Genomic DNA, 12261 nt, shown 5'->3' with positions numbered 1-12261 from the left:
AGCTCCACACCTGTGTGTCGAGTAGACTGAAGTACTCCATAGTGTCCTCCCTTCGGCCTCCTCGCACATCAGGGAGATTACAGAGGGGACAGACCGCGTGCACTATACTCTTTTCTTTAATGACAGAAGAGAAGTATTTCTTAAAGCAGCTCTCACAGAACGTGCAGGAACAGTGTGTCATGGTGATCATCTGAAGAGAAAGAAATATGTATGTAAAATACATTTTTGAAAATATGACGATACATTTTGATCATATAAAAATTGCATTTTATATATTCTGTCAAGAAAATGTCCATGCTATTTTCGCTTTAAAACTATGAAAAAATGATTAAAAGATTATTCTCTGTACAAATTATAGGGATGCACCGATACCATTTTTAAAGACAAAGACGCATTTTTTTCTGGTACTCGCCGATACCGATACCTATAACCGATGCCTGTATAATGTACAATAATGTTAATAAACCAGTATCTTACTGGTACATTTTCTTTTTTTCTTTTGTTTTTAGGTCTACTTAAATTTAAGTAATATTTTTTAATCAAGTTCTATTTTTTATGATAAGTAGCACAATTTTACTAGCACATTTACTTCAGTTTACTAAAGTAAACAATATACTCTGTGGTCAAATTATAAAAAATTTAAGGGGGGGTGGTATGGTAAAATGTGAGTGTATTATAACCAGTGTTGGGGAAGTTACTCTGAAAAAGTAATGAATTACTAGTTACTAATTACATATTCAGTAGTGTAATTAGATTACTGTACAAATTACTCTCTCCAAAAAGTATTTAATTACTTATTACTCATTACTTTCTATATCCTATATCAACCTTGATTAGTTAAGAAGTGATTCAAGGATAGACATGAAACGGTTCTTTTAATTCATTCAAATAAATGATATAAAACTACATATTACAAATGTGAGAATTGTACATTAAAGCACGGATTTTAAAGATTGACTTTGAATTTTGATATCAATTTCACTATTGCACACACACATATATTACACAAAGTATTTAGTTTAATTACATCAGAAGTAACTGTAATTAAATTACAGGAAAAAAATGAGTAATCCCTAACTTTACTTTTTCAAGGGAAAAGTAATTAAATTACAGTAACTAATTACTTAGTAACTAGTTACACCCAGCACTGATTATAACTTGTTCAAGTCAACCGGACTTTTATTTTGACGGGACGCCGCAAAGAGCGTTTGTTTAAATTAACCGGACTTTTATTTTGACAGATCGCTGCAAATGGTGTTTGTTTACGTGTTCGTGTCCTCGTGCAGTGAAACGCTGGCGCTGAAAGACCCACAAGCACAATGCGTTCAGTACACGCAACCGCACCACTCTTTCACACACGGTAACGCAAAACAAGCAGAATACATATTTACAGAATACATTATAACGTATTTCGTTAACTGTTACGTTAGCCGTTCAGCGCTAATTTCTTGTTAGGAAATGCCTGGAATTCCTCGATTCCGTCCGCGTTTTCCGCATTGCGGAAATCACAGGGCTCTATGTATGTCACGTTAGGTATCGGTCTTTGGTATGGTGTGTCATTACGAGTACGAGTACACGAGCTTGATATCGGACCGATACTGGTATCGGTATCGGTGCATCCCTAACAAATTAAATGCAATATCCTTTTTTTTTACTAAAAATGTAACACTTTTTAGTAAAATGCGAACTGAGAGAGATGTGCCAAACTGTCATGATGACAAAGAGACATGTCAGTAAAATGTAAAAACATTTGAAAGGTAAATAATTTCTTATTTTGAAGTAAAAAATGACAAAGACTTTTTTTTGTCAGGTAGATTCACGCATATGATATTATTTAACGTAAATAAAAAATTACACGTAAATAAAACATTTCAGTGGCTCCATCTGCCTAGGACACGTGGCAAATGCATTTATTCTCACCCTGTTGACGGATACTTGCTCCTGACATATAGGGCAGTCATGGGAGAGATATTTCAGAGCAGAGGGGAGGTCTCGGCACGACTGCACAGCCTCCAGTACATCTGTAGGGCTAAATTTGCAACCATCCAGACTCAAGATGCTCTTGAACATTTCCGCTTTCTCACCTTGGACACCACCTGGGATCTGACAGTAGGTTGTGTATATAGTGCAATCCTGTGCAAATGAGTGAATGAGAAGCAAGTGAAAGGGATATTCTGATCTGGACCTTCTCTTACCTCCATATCTTCAAACTTCTTCAGCTGAATAAGAAATCGCTGCTCATTAATTGTAATCACCCTTTCAGGCTGTTTCAAAACCTGCGCCGCATCTGGAGAAAACATGAAAGATCACAAAGGTCAACAAGAAAACATTTAATTTCACTTAACCTGTGACCCCTTTCTGAGCACAGATCTGAAGTGCAAAATAAACAAGCAAAATAGTATGTTTTTGATATGAGAATACTCCTGTTTATGTGATCACAGGGCTTTTAGTCCAAAAATGTGCATATTGGGGGAAATATATAGTGAAACACGATTACTTGATATTTCTTTAGACAGACTGATGATTTTAAAGCTCTGTCTGTTTCTTTTGCGATCACTCTTATGACTGCAGGTGTCTCCTGGGTCCTAAAGCACTCCAGATTACACTTGACACATGCAGACAGATGATTTTTTGATTTGCGTTGTGTTTAAATGAATGTCTGATTTACTTAAGGTTGTTTTCAACCTGAACATGAGAAACTTTTACAGCCCCATTGTGCTAGGATTAATATTAATGTTATTTATTTGATTTTTATGACAACAAAAGGTGCTTTTAACAAGTCACATCAATATAAAACTTGGAATCAGTACTTTTTGGACACCCCCAGCACATGTTAACAAAACCGTGATATTTGTTCACTATAATTATGATGTGAAAATTTCATACCGTTACATCTCTAATACTGGTTTATTTTGACAGCAGATTATCTATGGTTATTTTCTGTGTTAGATAGTCAAAAGAGTTTACATTTATTGAAATGTCATTAGTAGTGTATTTTTAAAACATTTCTATGAAGAAATCACACATGTGAATGTGAGAGCTAAATTTAGCATTAAAGCAAAAAGTATATTTTTCTTTTCTCTGATTTAATGAAAGTTATCACTGGTGTCCCATACCTCTGGGGTCTCTGAAGAGGACCCAGGCCTGGTCTGGCCGTGCTGCAGGATATTTGACATCCAGAACCTCTCCTCCATCATTCTGCTTTTTCTGTAAATAAATGGTTAGCTTGTTCCTCATCTTGCTTGGAGAGACCCCCACAGGAAGTCTGCTCACCACCAATCTGTGATGATTATCCACTAAGTTTTGCTGAGCCATGGGGTCACGGAGACAATCTTGCCACTGTACCCCAGCATGAAGAACATCTTTATGAAAGAAGAAAAGTGTCTTTCAATACAGTGTAACGTCAACATTATTTATTTATTATTATATTTATTATTTATATATTTTATTGAATTTGTGTTAAACAAAACAATCTCACTGTTAGCTAGAAAGTTTAATGCGTTTTTAAGGTTGTGTTATTTATGTGTTTTATAAAAACTATATTTCCAACCTTTACAAAATGTAAATCTTTGTCTCCATTTCTTGTACTTTTGTAAAAAAAAAAACTTTAATAGATGTTTAATGAAAAATATACATTAAAAATGTTTTTTTTGTGGTGAATTTTTTTAATTAGTAACCAGCATAAAGGAAAAGAAAATTGAGCCCTGACCAAACAATCTGCATGTTGTGACACTTCACACTCAGTACTGAAAAAAACAAAAACAAATAAGAATGATTTTTAAAATGATGTGATATACCTTTGCCTCTGTTGTCCAGTTGGTACACGTTGACTACTCTTTGTAACTGAAGGCTTTTGAACAGGTCATCTATTTCATTTACATCTGAAGAATTATGGGTTGGAGCTACAACAGAAAAAAATCAAAGATAAATCTAAAATATTAATCAAGATCTAAGGATTTTAGTACTCCAAAAATTCAAAGCAAAAAACATTTACCAGAGGAAGGAGAGATGAATGGATTTGTTTGGTGGTTAGTCTCTAAAGCTTGTGCTCCAAATGTGATCCCGAAATCCAGTAACTCCTGTGTGTATGATATTCTAACCTCACCCATGTCAGTTCCACTGGTCTGCGACGGACTACTGTGGAACTTTGTACTCTTGGGTAAAGCTAGCAGAAGAAACGTTATGGTTAGCACAGAAATGAAAATGAAAGTCTGCAATATTAACTGATGTCAATCCGTGTGAAGTGAAGATTACTCTATAGACCGTTTCAGCGGCATCAACATAAACGAACATTATGTGGCTCAAACCTAACTTCCAGTAGACCTCTGCAAAGAATCAATAACTGCTGAGTAGTTTAATTTCATTTAATACAATTAATATACAATAAATTATTAATATAAATTAAACACAAAATAAATAGACCTTTTTCCACGTTTCCGGGGTTTTCAGCAGCGGAAGTCGTCATAGTTGGGTAAACTTCTATAGCGGTGATTGGGAGACTACCACAAATATATTTTTTGTATTCTCATTTGCTCAAATTGCAAATTAAAAACTCAACGATAGTGCTTTCACTACTTTCAACAAAATGGAAAAAAAATAGAGAGAACCTGATAACGGCAGTCAAACGAGACAATGATGTCAAATTTAAAAACATATCTCGTGAGACCTATATTTTGCTCCACTCCTGTCTTACTGTTTTATATACAAGACGTCATGTGTATTATATGAAATTCTGTGGGATAAAATGTATTCTTTCCCCTGGATCTGTTCTAAACAATATATAGTATTTAAAACAAATATTCAATGTTTACTGTTGCTGGCATGCTGAGTCACTGGTGAGGTGGTCATTCCATGTTCAGCTGCAGATGAATTTTGCACAAACGTGTTGCCTGCATGCGGCCAGCTGCAGCATAAACAAGAAACAAAGAAGCGTGGTCATGTTTTCTTTAACTGTAAGTTCTAAACTGTTCAGCAAGCAATCACCAACCTGCCATATGATGTTACAGGACTCGGGTGGACCGGTTCAAGTAGTGAGGAGGCTGTGATTGGGTAAGTGGCAAAAAGGGGAGGTTCGCGCTGAAAGGCAGCAATCATTTCCTCCAGAACTATTGACAAGTTTGACCACCCCTGAGAAACAAGAGGCATTCAAATCCAGAGTCAAACACAAAAATTATTCACAGGAATGCGAAAAATGTGTTGTAGCTATGAAACTGACGTACAATTTTCCAGTTGCTGAGACAGTGGAGGAGAACACATCCAGACGCATCCACGTTGCTGCTTTTAGCATTGATCACCATAGTGGGTGAGGGGCAGACGAAACATCTGGGTGGGTTTTTGGGATGAGTCTCATGGATCCAAACGCAAACGGGAATGTTGTACTTGTTGCCTTTATGAAAACATGACGTGATTTTATCAGCAAGTTTCACCAAGTCACCAAGAAACATGGGCTTGAATGAGACTAGTTAGACCACTTAGCAAGATGTAAACACTGCACAGAAGCATTTATGGTTTTAGTTCTTATTTATTTAGTATTGGTATTTTTTTAATCTTACATATATACTTGAATCTTAAAGGTATTTGTTTAACATTTTAAATTGGTTATAAATGTTCTGTTGGTTGTATTTTGTTCAAACATTTGTGTAGTATTAAAGAACTAAAACAGAAAGTTCTTCTGGACCAGAGTTGTTTACATCATCCGAAGAAGTCTACAGAGTAAAGCTTGTAAAACCAGTTACCTTCATATGTTACAGGAACAGTGCCGCCTAAATAAACCAACTTCTTCTTATCATTGTTGGGGTAGACTGTAAAAAATAGAAGAATACTGAACATAGGAAATACATGTGCAAGAAAATGTGCACCATAAGCGAAAAGTATGTGAAGCTTATTAGTTTCAAAAGAGCTTTCAAATTACATTTATTTTCATTACTTGAAAAACACCCACATTACTGCATTTCTGCTTAAATCAAGCCTCATGCATGATTAAAAAATAACACCAAAGCATCTTCTGTAAATCGCATACACAGACTTCTGCTAAACTCTCATGTGTTTTCAAAGTGTAACTTACAATAATAGTCCACATACAGATGCAGGTCTGGGTAATCTGTCGACACACCTTTGATGTCATCAAGCACTTCATTGGGGTCACAGTATTTACACTATTGAGAAAAGGTTAAGAAAATGATCAAGAACTGGAGGGTAATAAAAGGCAATTTCCACAAATAACGTTACAGTACACTTCAGTCCCCCACCAGCTAAGGATACATCTATGCTGCCTTCAAAAATCTACCTGATGGAGGTATCTCAGGAGACAGGTGATAAAGCAAACATTGGATTCAGACGTGCCTTGATGCCTTCCTAGAGCTTTCGGACACAGCCTACATTTCAACCGGAAATGTGTCAGAATACGGAAGTAAAAACGATCACAATGTCCGGTTCACGGGGACTTTAAGGTACATGTCGAATATTAATATTGCATAGTAAACTTTACAACGATATTCCAAATTATTAACAAAACGTACAACCACGCTAACCTACAGTTAAGACAGCTATCGCCCATTAAGAAAATAGTTTTACTACTCAAAACTATCTAATACAATTTACTTTTACTACAATAATAAAACCAAGAGTAATCTTCCCAAAAGTCAATACAAAAACTGCTGAACTGATATTATTATTATAAAAAGATACTGAATTACAAAAGAAAAACGATATTAATTGAAATTATTTATTGACATTTTACGATACTAACGACAACAGCGTGTCGGCGGAATCTATGGTTACCATGGTAATTTCCGTACTAAGGGGTGTCAATGTGGCACTAATCAGTATAGAAATATATACAGAATCAGTATATCTACTACTGAATAATCTTCAGTACGTCATCCTGCTGAGTGAAATTTTGCAGCCGTGGTAAGTCATTCGCTTTAATCCTAATGTTGCACTACTGTTTATTAGCTTGTTAGCTCATTAACCATTACAGACTGGTGAAGCATAGCTGCCTCGCTACTGTTTACATGCACGTACCTCGACAAGTGTTTTATATTTCACATCAGCTGTAACACGCGACATGTTCACCCTTTAACCGCATGTGTTTACCGTCAAGTAACGTTATATTCAAGATCGTGCAAAATCATATCTGTTGCTTTCTCCATCGCTCAAGTTGACATGAAATACAGGCAGTTCTATTCTTTTAACCGCGAACGTCAGGACGTGCCGTAGATGTCGAAAGTTGAAATGTGGCTGCAGTGATCCGCCATGTTAAGTGTGGCAAGTAGCATAAGTTAGCGCTTTGTGTTTATTCCCTGCTTTATATTATATGTGTAATATTTTTTAAAACCCAAAGTACTGCTTCTTAAAAAAATGAGCTGTGTCTTAAGAATTAAAAGAAGGTCAAGCACATATTAGAAAGTAATAGTTATAAATTCAGCCAAGAATAAAGCAGTATGGCGACTTTCAATGTTGCACTTCCTCTTAGCAAACACTAGGTGTCAGTATAATACATCAAATTTGTCCCTTCAGCACCAAAGCTTCAAATGACGACGCATGAAAGGCTACTGCGCCGATTTATGATCGTGTTTTAGAGTTTACGTATTAGCAGCAGGATATTTATATTGACTGTTTATATAAAGACACTCAAATTTATCAGATCAACATTGTAACGTTGTGACCCATGTGAAATAATAAGTAAATAAGTAAACAAAATAACACGTTCAATGATGTGACTACCACACATTTGTATTATATTTTGGAAATACAGTAGGGTCCAAAAGTTGGGACGCTGAATTTTAGTAAAACCTGGAAATAAACAGAAAGGTGCAGGATGTTGGATAACAAAGAAATATTTTGACTTGCAATGGATAGAAAGTATTTAAGTGTCTGCATATTTTGATGACAGTAATACAATATAGCTACATTTGTCATTTGTGATATTAACCATGTTATTATATTTGAACCCGAAGTCAAATTCTAAACAAGATCTTTTCTAAATAATGCTAAAATAGGATCTTCAGGTTTGTCTATGCCAGTTAAAATGCATGCAGCTATTAAAGCAAAGAAAATTGCAAATGTTTTTTCCTCCCTTCAATTGTTTTCAGTTGTTTTGCTTAAAATCAGAGAAGAGTTTTCACAAGTTGTTTTAATAATTTTAACCACACTACATGACAATTCTGCGCTTTATAAAATCATATATTTCTAACAAAAGGCTGTTCCTCAAATTCCTCAAATCCTCAAACAACCAAAAGGCCTCATGTAGGGGTCATAAAATGACTGATGCCATCTAGAATTTGAGTCCCAGGTATTCTGGGAAAAACAATCGTGTGCTACGCTACCAAGATAACAGACTAATTTTGTGACTCACCCCATCGGTTTATTTTCCGAAACCTATGAGATGACCACGACACAGTAGTGAGTGGGTGGAAGAGCAGGGCACGGAAAGAAAAGTGATTTATGAGAACGAGATGATGATAAGAGAGGCACTGAAACGAATGCAATTGTCAGTCAATTGTGAAGGCACGACCCTGGTTCTGCTCATGACAATATCTACCTGCCATGTGTTATTATGCTGTACTGTGAAGGTGACCCCCAAGAGTATGAGAATACGGTCCTCTTGCTGAAAGTGGGCCAGTGCATCAGGGAAATACGCATACTGATAGACTTATCTTATCTTGATCTGTTCTTTTTCGGTAGAATATTAGTTCAAAGGTCTTATTCTTAGTTATTCCACCAGATGTCTATCAAAAGTGTACACATTCACCGTATGATTTATTTAGCCCATATCCTTATGTCTGTAAATGTTCTATAGCTTTGTATTTCAGCACATGTAAAATGTCAGTGTGGGGCTATACTAACAACATGACAAGGCACTTCTTGACATTATAAAGGTAATCGATTTCTTTGCGTGAATCACCTGACTGTAACATAACAGCTTTCTCAAGCCATGTTGGGATGGTCTCCCAGGTCACTCCTCTTTGTTCCACTGCCCTACTTCTAGACAATGGAAGCACACTTGGCTGCACTCTCCATGCATTTCACTTTGTTGAGGCAAAAGCAACAGCAGGCCTTTTACCCCTGGAGTGAATCTACCCCAGCTGTGCATTAAGTCCTGCTAGTCCCCATCTCTCTACACATGCACTCACACACGCGCCACCGCAAAGTGCACACACATGGCTTCACAGTCTTTATTGGTTCTGAGTTAGGCCGCGCGCAGCTGCCGCACATACTCGAAGCTAGGCTCAAACAGACCGCCGCTGTCTGAGGGCCCTTTCGAAACCTCTCCGAGGTTCAATAATGGTGACGTTACCGACAGCTAAGTCTCTTTGACACATGCAGGGTTTTCCACATGAAAGTGGGAGTGCGTCGCACACTGCTGCCTGGAAAGATATAAAAAGTCCCACAGGCAACGTGGTCGCTTTAAATTAGTAGATGTGCGAGACTTTGTGGGGATAGAGAAGCAAAGCTATTGGCCCAGTCCAAATAGCTGTAATTAAAACCTGATGCAGGGTGGAGGGCTTTTGACTGTCAGGGTGGGACTGTGAGGTCAAAGCGATCCAGATGGAAAAGTGTAAAAAGACCACAGACTTCTCTTTATAAGGCTTTCTCAAAACTACACCAAGAATGATAACTAGAATCATAACTATAACGGTAACTGTATTGTATTGGCATCCATACGAGATTATGTTTATTCTAAACCTTTTTAAATGCACCAGCCCTTCAAATTCAGTTAAATTAGATTTTGATTGGCTGGCAATGTTCTATCATTCAGCAGCTGGAGAAATTGCAACAATATTGTTGCTCTGTATCGTTGTCATTATAGTTGTGGTATTCTCATGAATTTAGAATGATTTCGAAATCTTTATATTCTTAGTTATAACTGATGTTTTTGGTGTGAACGGGCCTTTAGACAGTTTTACAATTCCTAATGCACCCTAATGATCATACCATTCATCTTGCCAATGTTCATGGAAATGGAATTTACATGGGCAGGGCCAAAAAAGTCAATTACATAAAAAGCCTGAAGAAAAACCCACAAAAATGATGCAGACACGAGTGGTTGTAACGTATGTTTATACGTGTCTGGTGTATATTCAAGGTTATGTCCACATGTGAGAGTTTGAAAATGTATACATGTTCTCTACTTTCTCTTTTTGTGTACATACCACAAGGTATTTAAAGTATTTTTGTGCATTTGAACTAGTCGAAGGCTAAGGAGGGCTTGTCAGATCCACTCCAGCCCAGAGAGGGGGCTCTCTAATGGGGTTTGTCATCTGCTAATGATAGCTCACAGCCGTGAGCCGCCAGAGGTTTAGGGGAGCTTTGCAGAAAGGGAAGAGATCCATAATGATTTGGCATCTCTTAATGAGAGCCAGTGGGCATCCTTGACCAGCGCTCGGTTTGCTTTACTACAGGGAAATGGCAAGAGAGAAACCCCCCACTGGAAAAGAGCAGTCGGCCGTTAACCCCACAGCCTGCCACAGCACATTTAACATCAGCACCTCTGTAAAGCTATCCATGCCTGAATTAACCCTTCAACCATCTGCAAGAGCACATTTAACACGAGCTATGCTTTTAGGGCACGGAGACCTGACATTTCAGCCTTAAAACCCCCGCAGCAGTTATGTTACTGACTCGAAAACACCTAAAAGTTCCACATATGAAATCTTCAACTGCACTTGTTAGGAAAGGTTGAGTCATACATTTACATTTAAAACAGACCTGTTCAAAATATGCGACGCCAGGCATATTTCCCTTTATCCGGGACTTGTCGTGTACAGAATTAGGATGAAACAAAAAGCACATAGTTCTGCATCTTATTTGATTCATAAATCGTAAATTGCTCAAAATTACGTCCCTGTTCACAAGCTTGTTGTAACATCCTATCTCTCTTTTGAAGTAACATGAAATGTTTTTCAATGCAATCAGTTGTTAAAGCAAAAGAATAGTAGGCTTTTTTTTGTGTGACAGTGAAAGTATTACTGAACACAGACACTGAATAGCATCAAGCTGTTAATGGAGGTGCCTGAAAACATAGCATAGTTGCAGTGCACTTAAACAAAATCAGCCCAGTTTTAAAGTTGTTGACTGATGAAGTGCTTACAATGCACAAATAGAGATAGTGTAACGGAGGCCAGCGAGAGAGAGCTGTGTGAGTAAACCTCACTCCCCGACCAACAGAGATGCTCTAGCGACGGATGCTAGAGGCTGCTGTCTTTAGCCACCTCATTAGAGCGTCCGTCTCCCATCCAGGCCGACGCTGGTTCGAGGCCCGCGCAGAGCAGGGCGAGTAGAACCAGTTACAATAGCACAGTCGCCACATAAGCATATAAACATATGCTGTACTGTAAACAATTTTTGCTGACTTCAATTGTTTGATTTTTTTTACAGTGCATTAAAACATTGTTGGAACATTGATAAACCGGCTTATTGCACTGATTGCTGTGTTGGAAGGAGTATGATCTATGATGAACTTATGATTGAAATCGGGCTATAACCAATTTTTTTTGTCCATAATACAAACTCCACTATGATACAGCCAACCCCTGTGGGACTACCCATCAAGCCCAAACAAGCTTTCAACATGACAGTGGGCTGCTGTATCACTGACATTATATGTGGCCATGCTGTAGGTATGTCTCCACGCTTGCTCTACCTGAGGTTTTTGTATGACAAATGACGCAGGTTATGAGTTGTTGTTTCATTGTCACCTGAGAGTTGAATGAATAAAAGATATTAGACATGGTAAAACTAGACTACAGATGATATTACAGCAAGCTTTCTCGCACAGAGAAACCAACCATAAAACACTGCTTGAAACTGAAGCAGAGTATCACCACTGTTATTTAATTAAACTGTAGTAAGTAGATCTTTACCGGTCACAGCCATATGAACATTTGAGGTTAATTACACTGGTGAAATTCAAGTTAATTCTGTTGTCCGAGTTTATTGAGTTCTCTTTGCTATGGTGCACTCTCATGCATTTTTTGCACTTACTTTGTCAAGCACACCTAAAAAATGTGCTTTTTTTCTCTACCATCAGTCATTTATATAAGATAATAACAGTTTTTTTTCACCCACATCATATGCTGTAAAAAACTGTAATTTCACAGAATTTTTGTGTTTTATTTAACAGGTTTTTCACCTATTTTTGAAATACATTAAAAAATGTCAAATTACAGAAATAGATTGCAAGTTTACAAGTCGGGTGTAAAATAACATGAAAAACACAAAATTGGACTGTATTTTCTGACTCCCCAGCTGCTGCAATAT

The 12261-nt window shown here is 37.2% G+C and overlaps 1 protein-coding gene across 1 annotated transcript in view; it reads right to left on the bottom strand.

Annotated features, from left to right (window-relative positions):
* The window catches only part of si:dkey-181m9.8 (uncharacterized), a 42554-nt gene that overhangs the window by 4472 nt on the left and 25821 nt on the right, over positions 1-12261 (bottom strand). Inside the window, exons 2-14 of the mRNA XM_057333529.1 lie at positions 7024-7039; positions 6287-6374; positions 6065-6155; positions 5736-5801; positions 5220-5386; positions 4988-5127; positions 4812-4903; positions 3995-4165; positions 3798-3902; positions 3117-3362; positions 2196-2287; positions 1921-2133; positions 11-190 (exon numbers count right to left, since the gene is read on the bottom strand). Of these exons, the coding sequence (XP_057189512.1) occupies positions 11-190; positions 1921-2133; positions 2196-2287; positions 3117-3362; positions 3798-3902; positions 3995-4165; positions 4812-4903; positions 4988-5127; positions 5220-5386; positions 5736-5801; positions 6065-6155; positions 6287-6374; positions 7024-7039 (1667 nt within the window). The remainder of the gene's footprint in view (positions 1-10; positions 191-1920; positions 2134-2195; positions 2288-3116; positions 3363-3797; positions 3903-3994; positions 4166-4811; positions 4904-4987; positions 5128-5219; positions 5387-5735; positions 5802-6064; positions 6156-6286; positions 6375-7023; positions 7040-12261) is intronic.

This window comes from Triplophysa rosa, linkage group LG5, assembly GCF_024868665.1.
Source record: "Triplophysa rosa linkage group LG5, Trosa_1v2, whole genome shotgun sequence".
Classification (NCBI taxonomy): domain Eukaryota; kingdom Metazoa; phylum Chordata; class Actinopteri; order Cypriniformes; family Nemacheilidae; genus Triplophysa; species Triplophysa rosa.
Note: the sequence above shows the minus strand (reverse complement) of the source record. Positions and strands in the feature narration are given on the sequence as shown.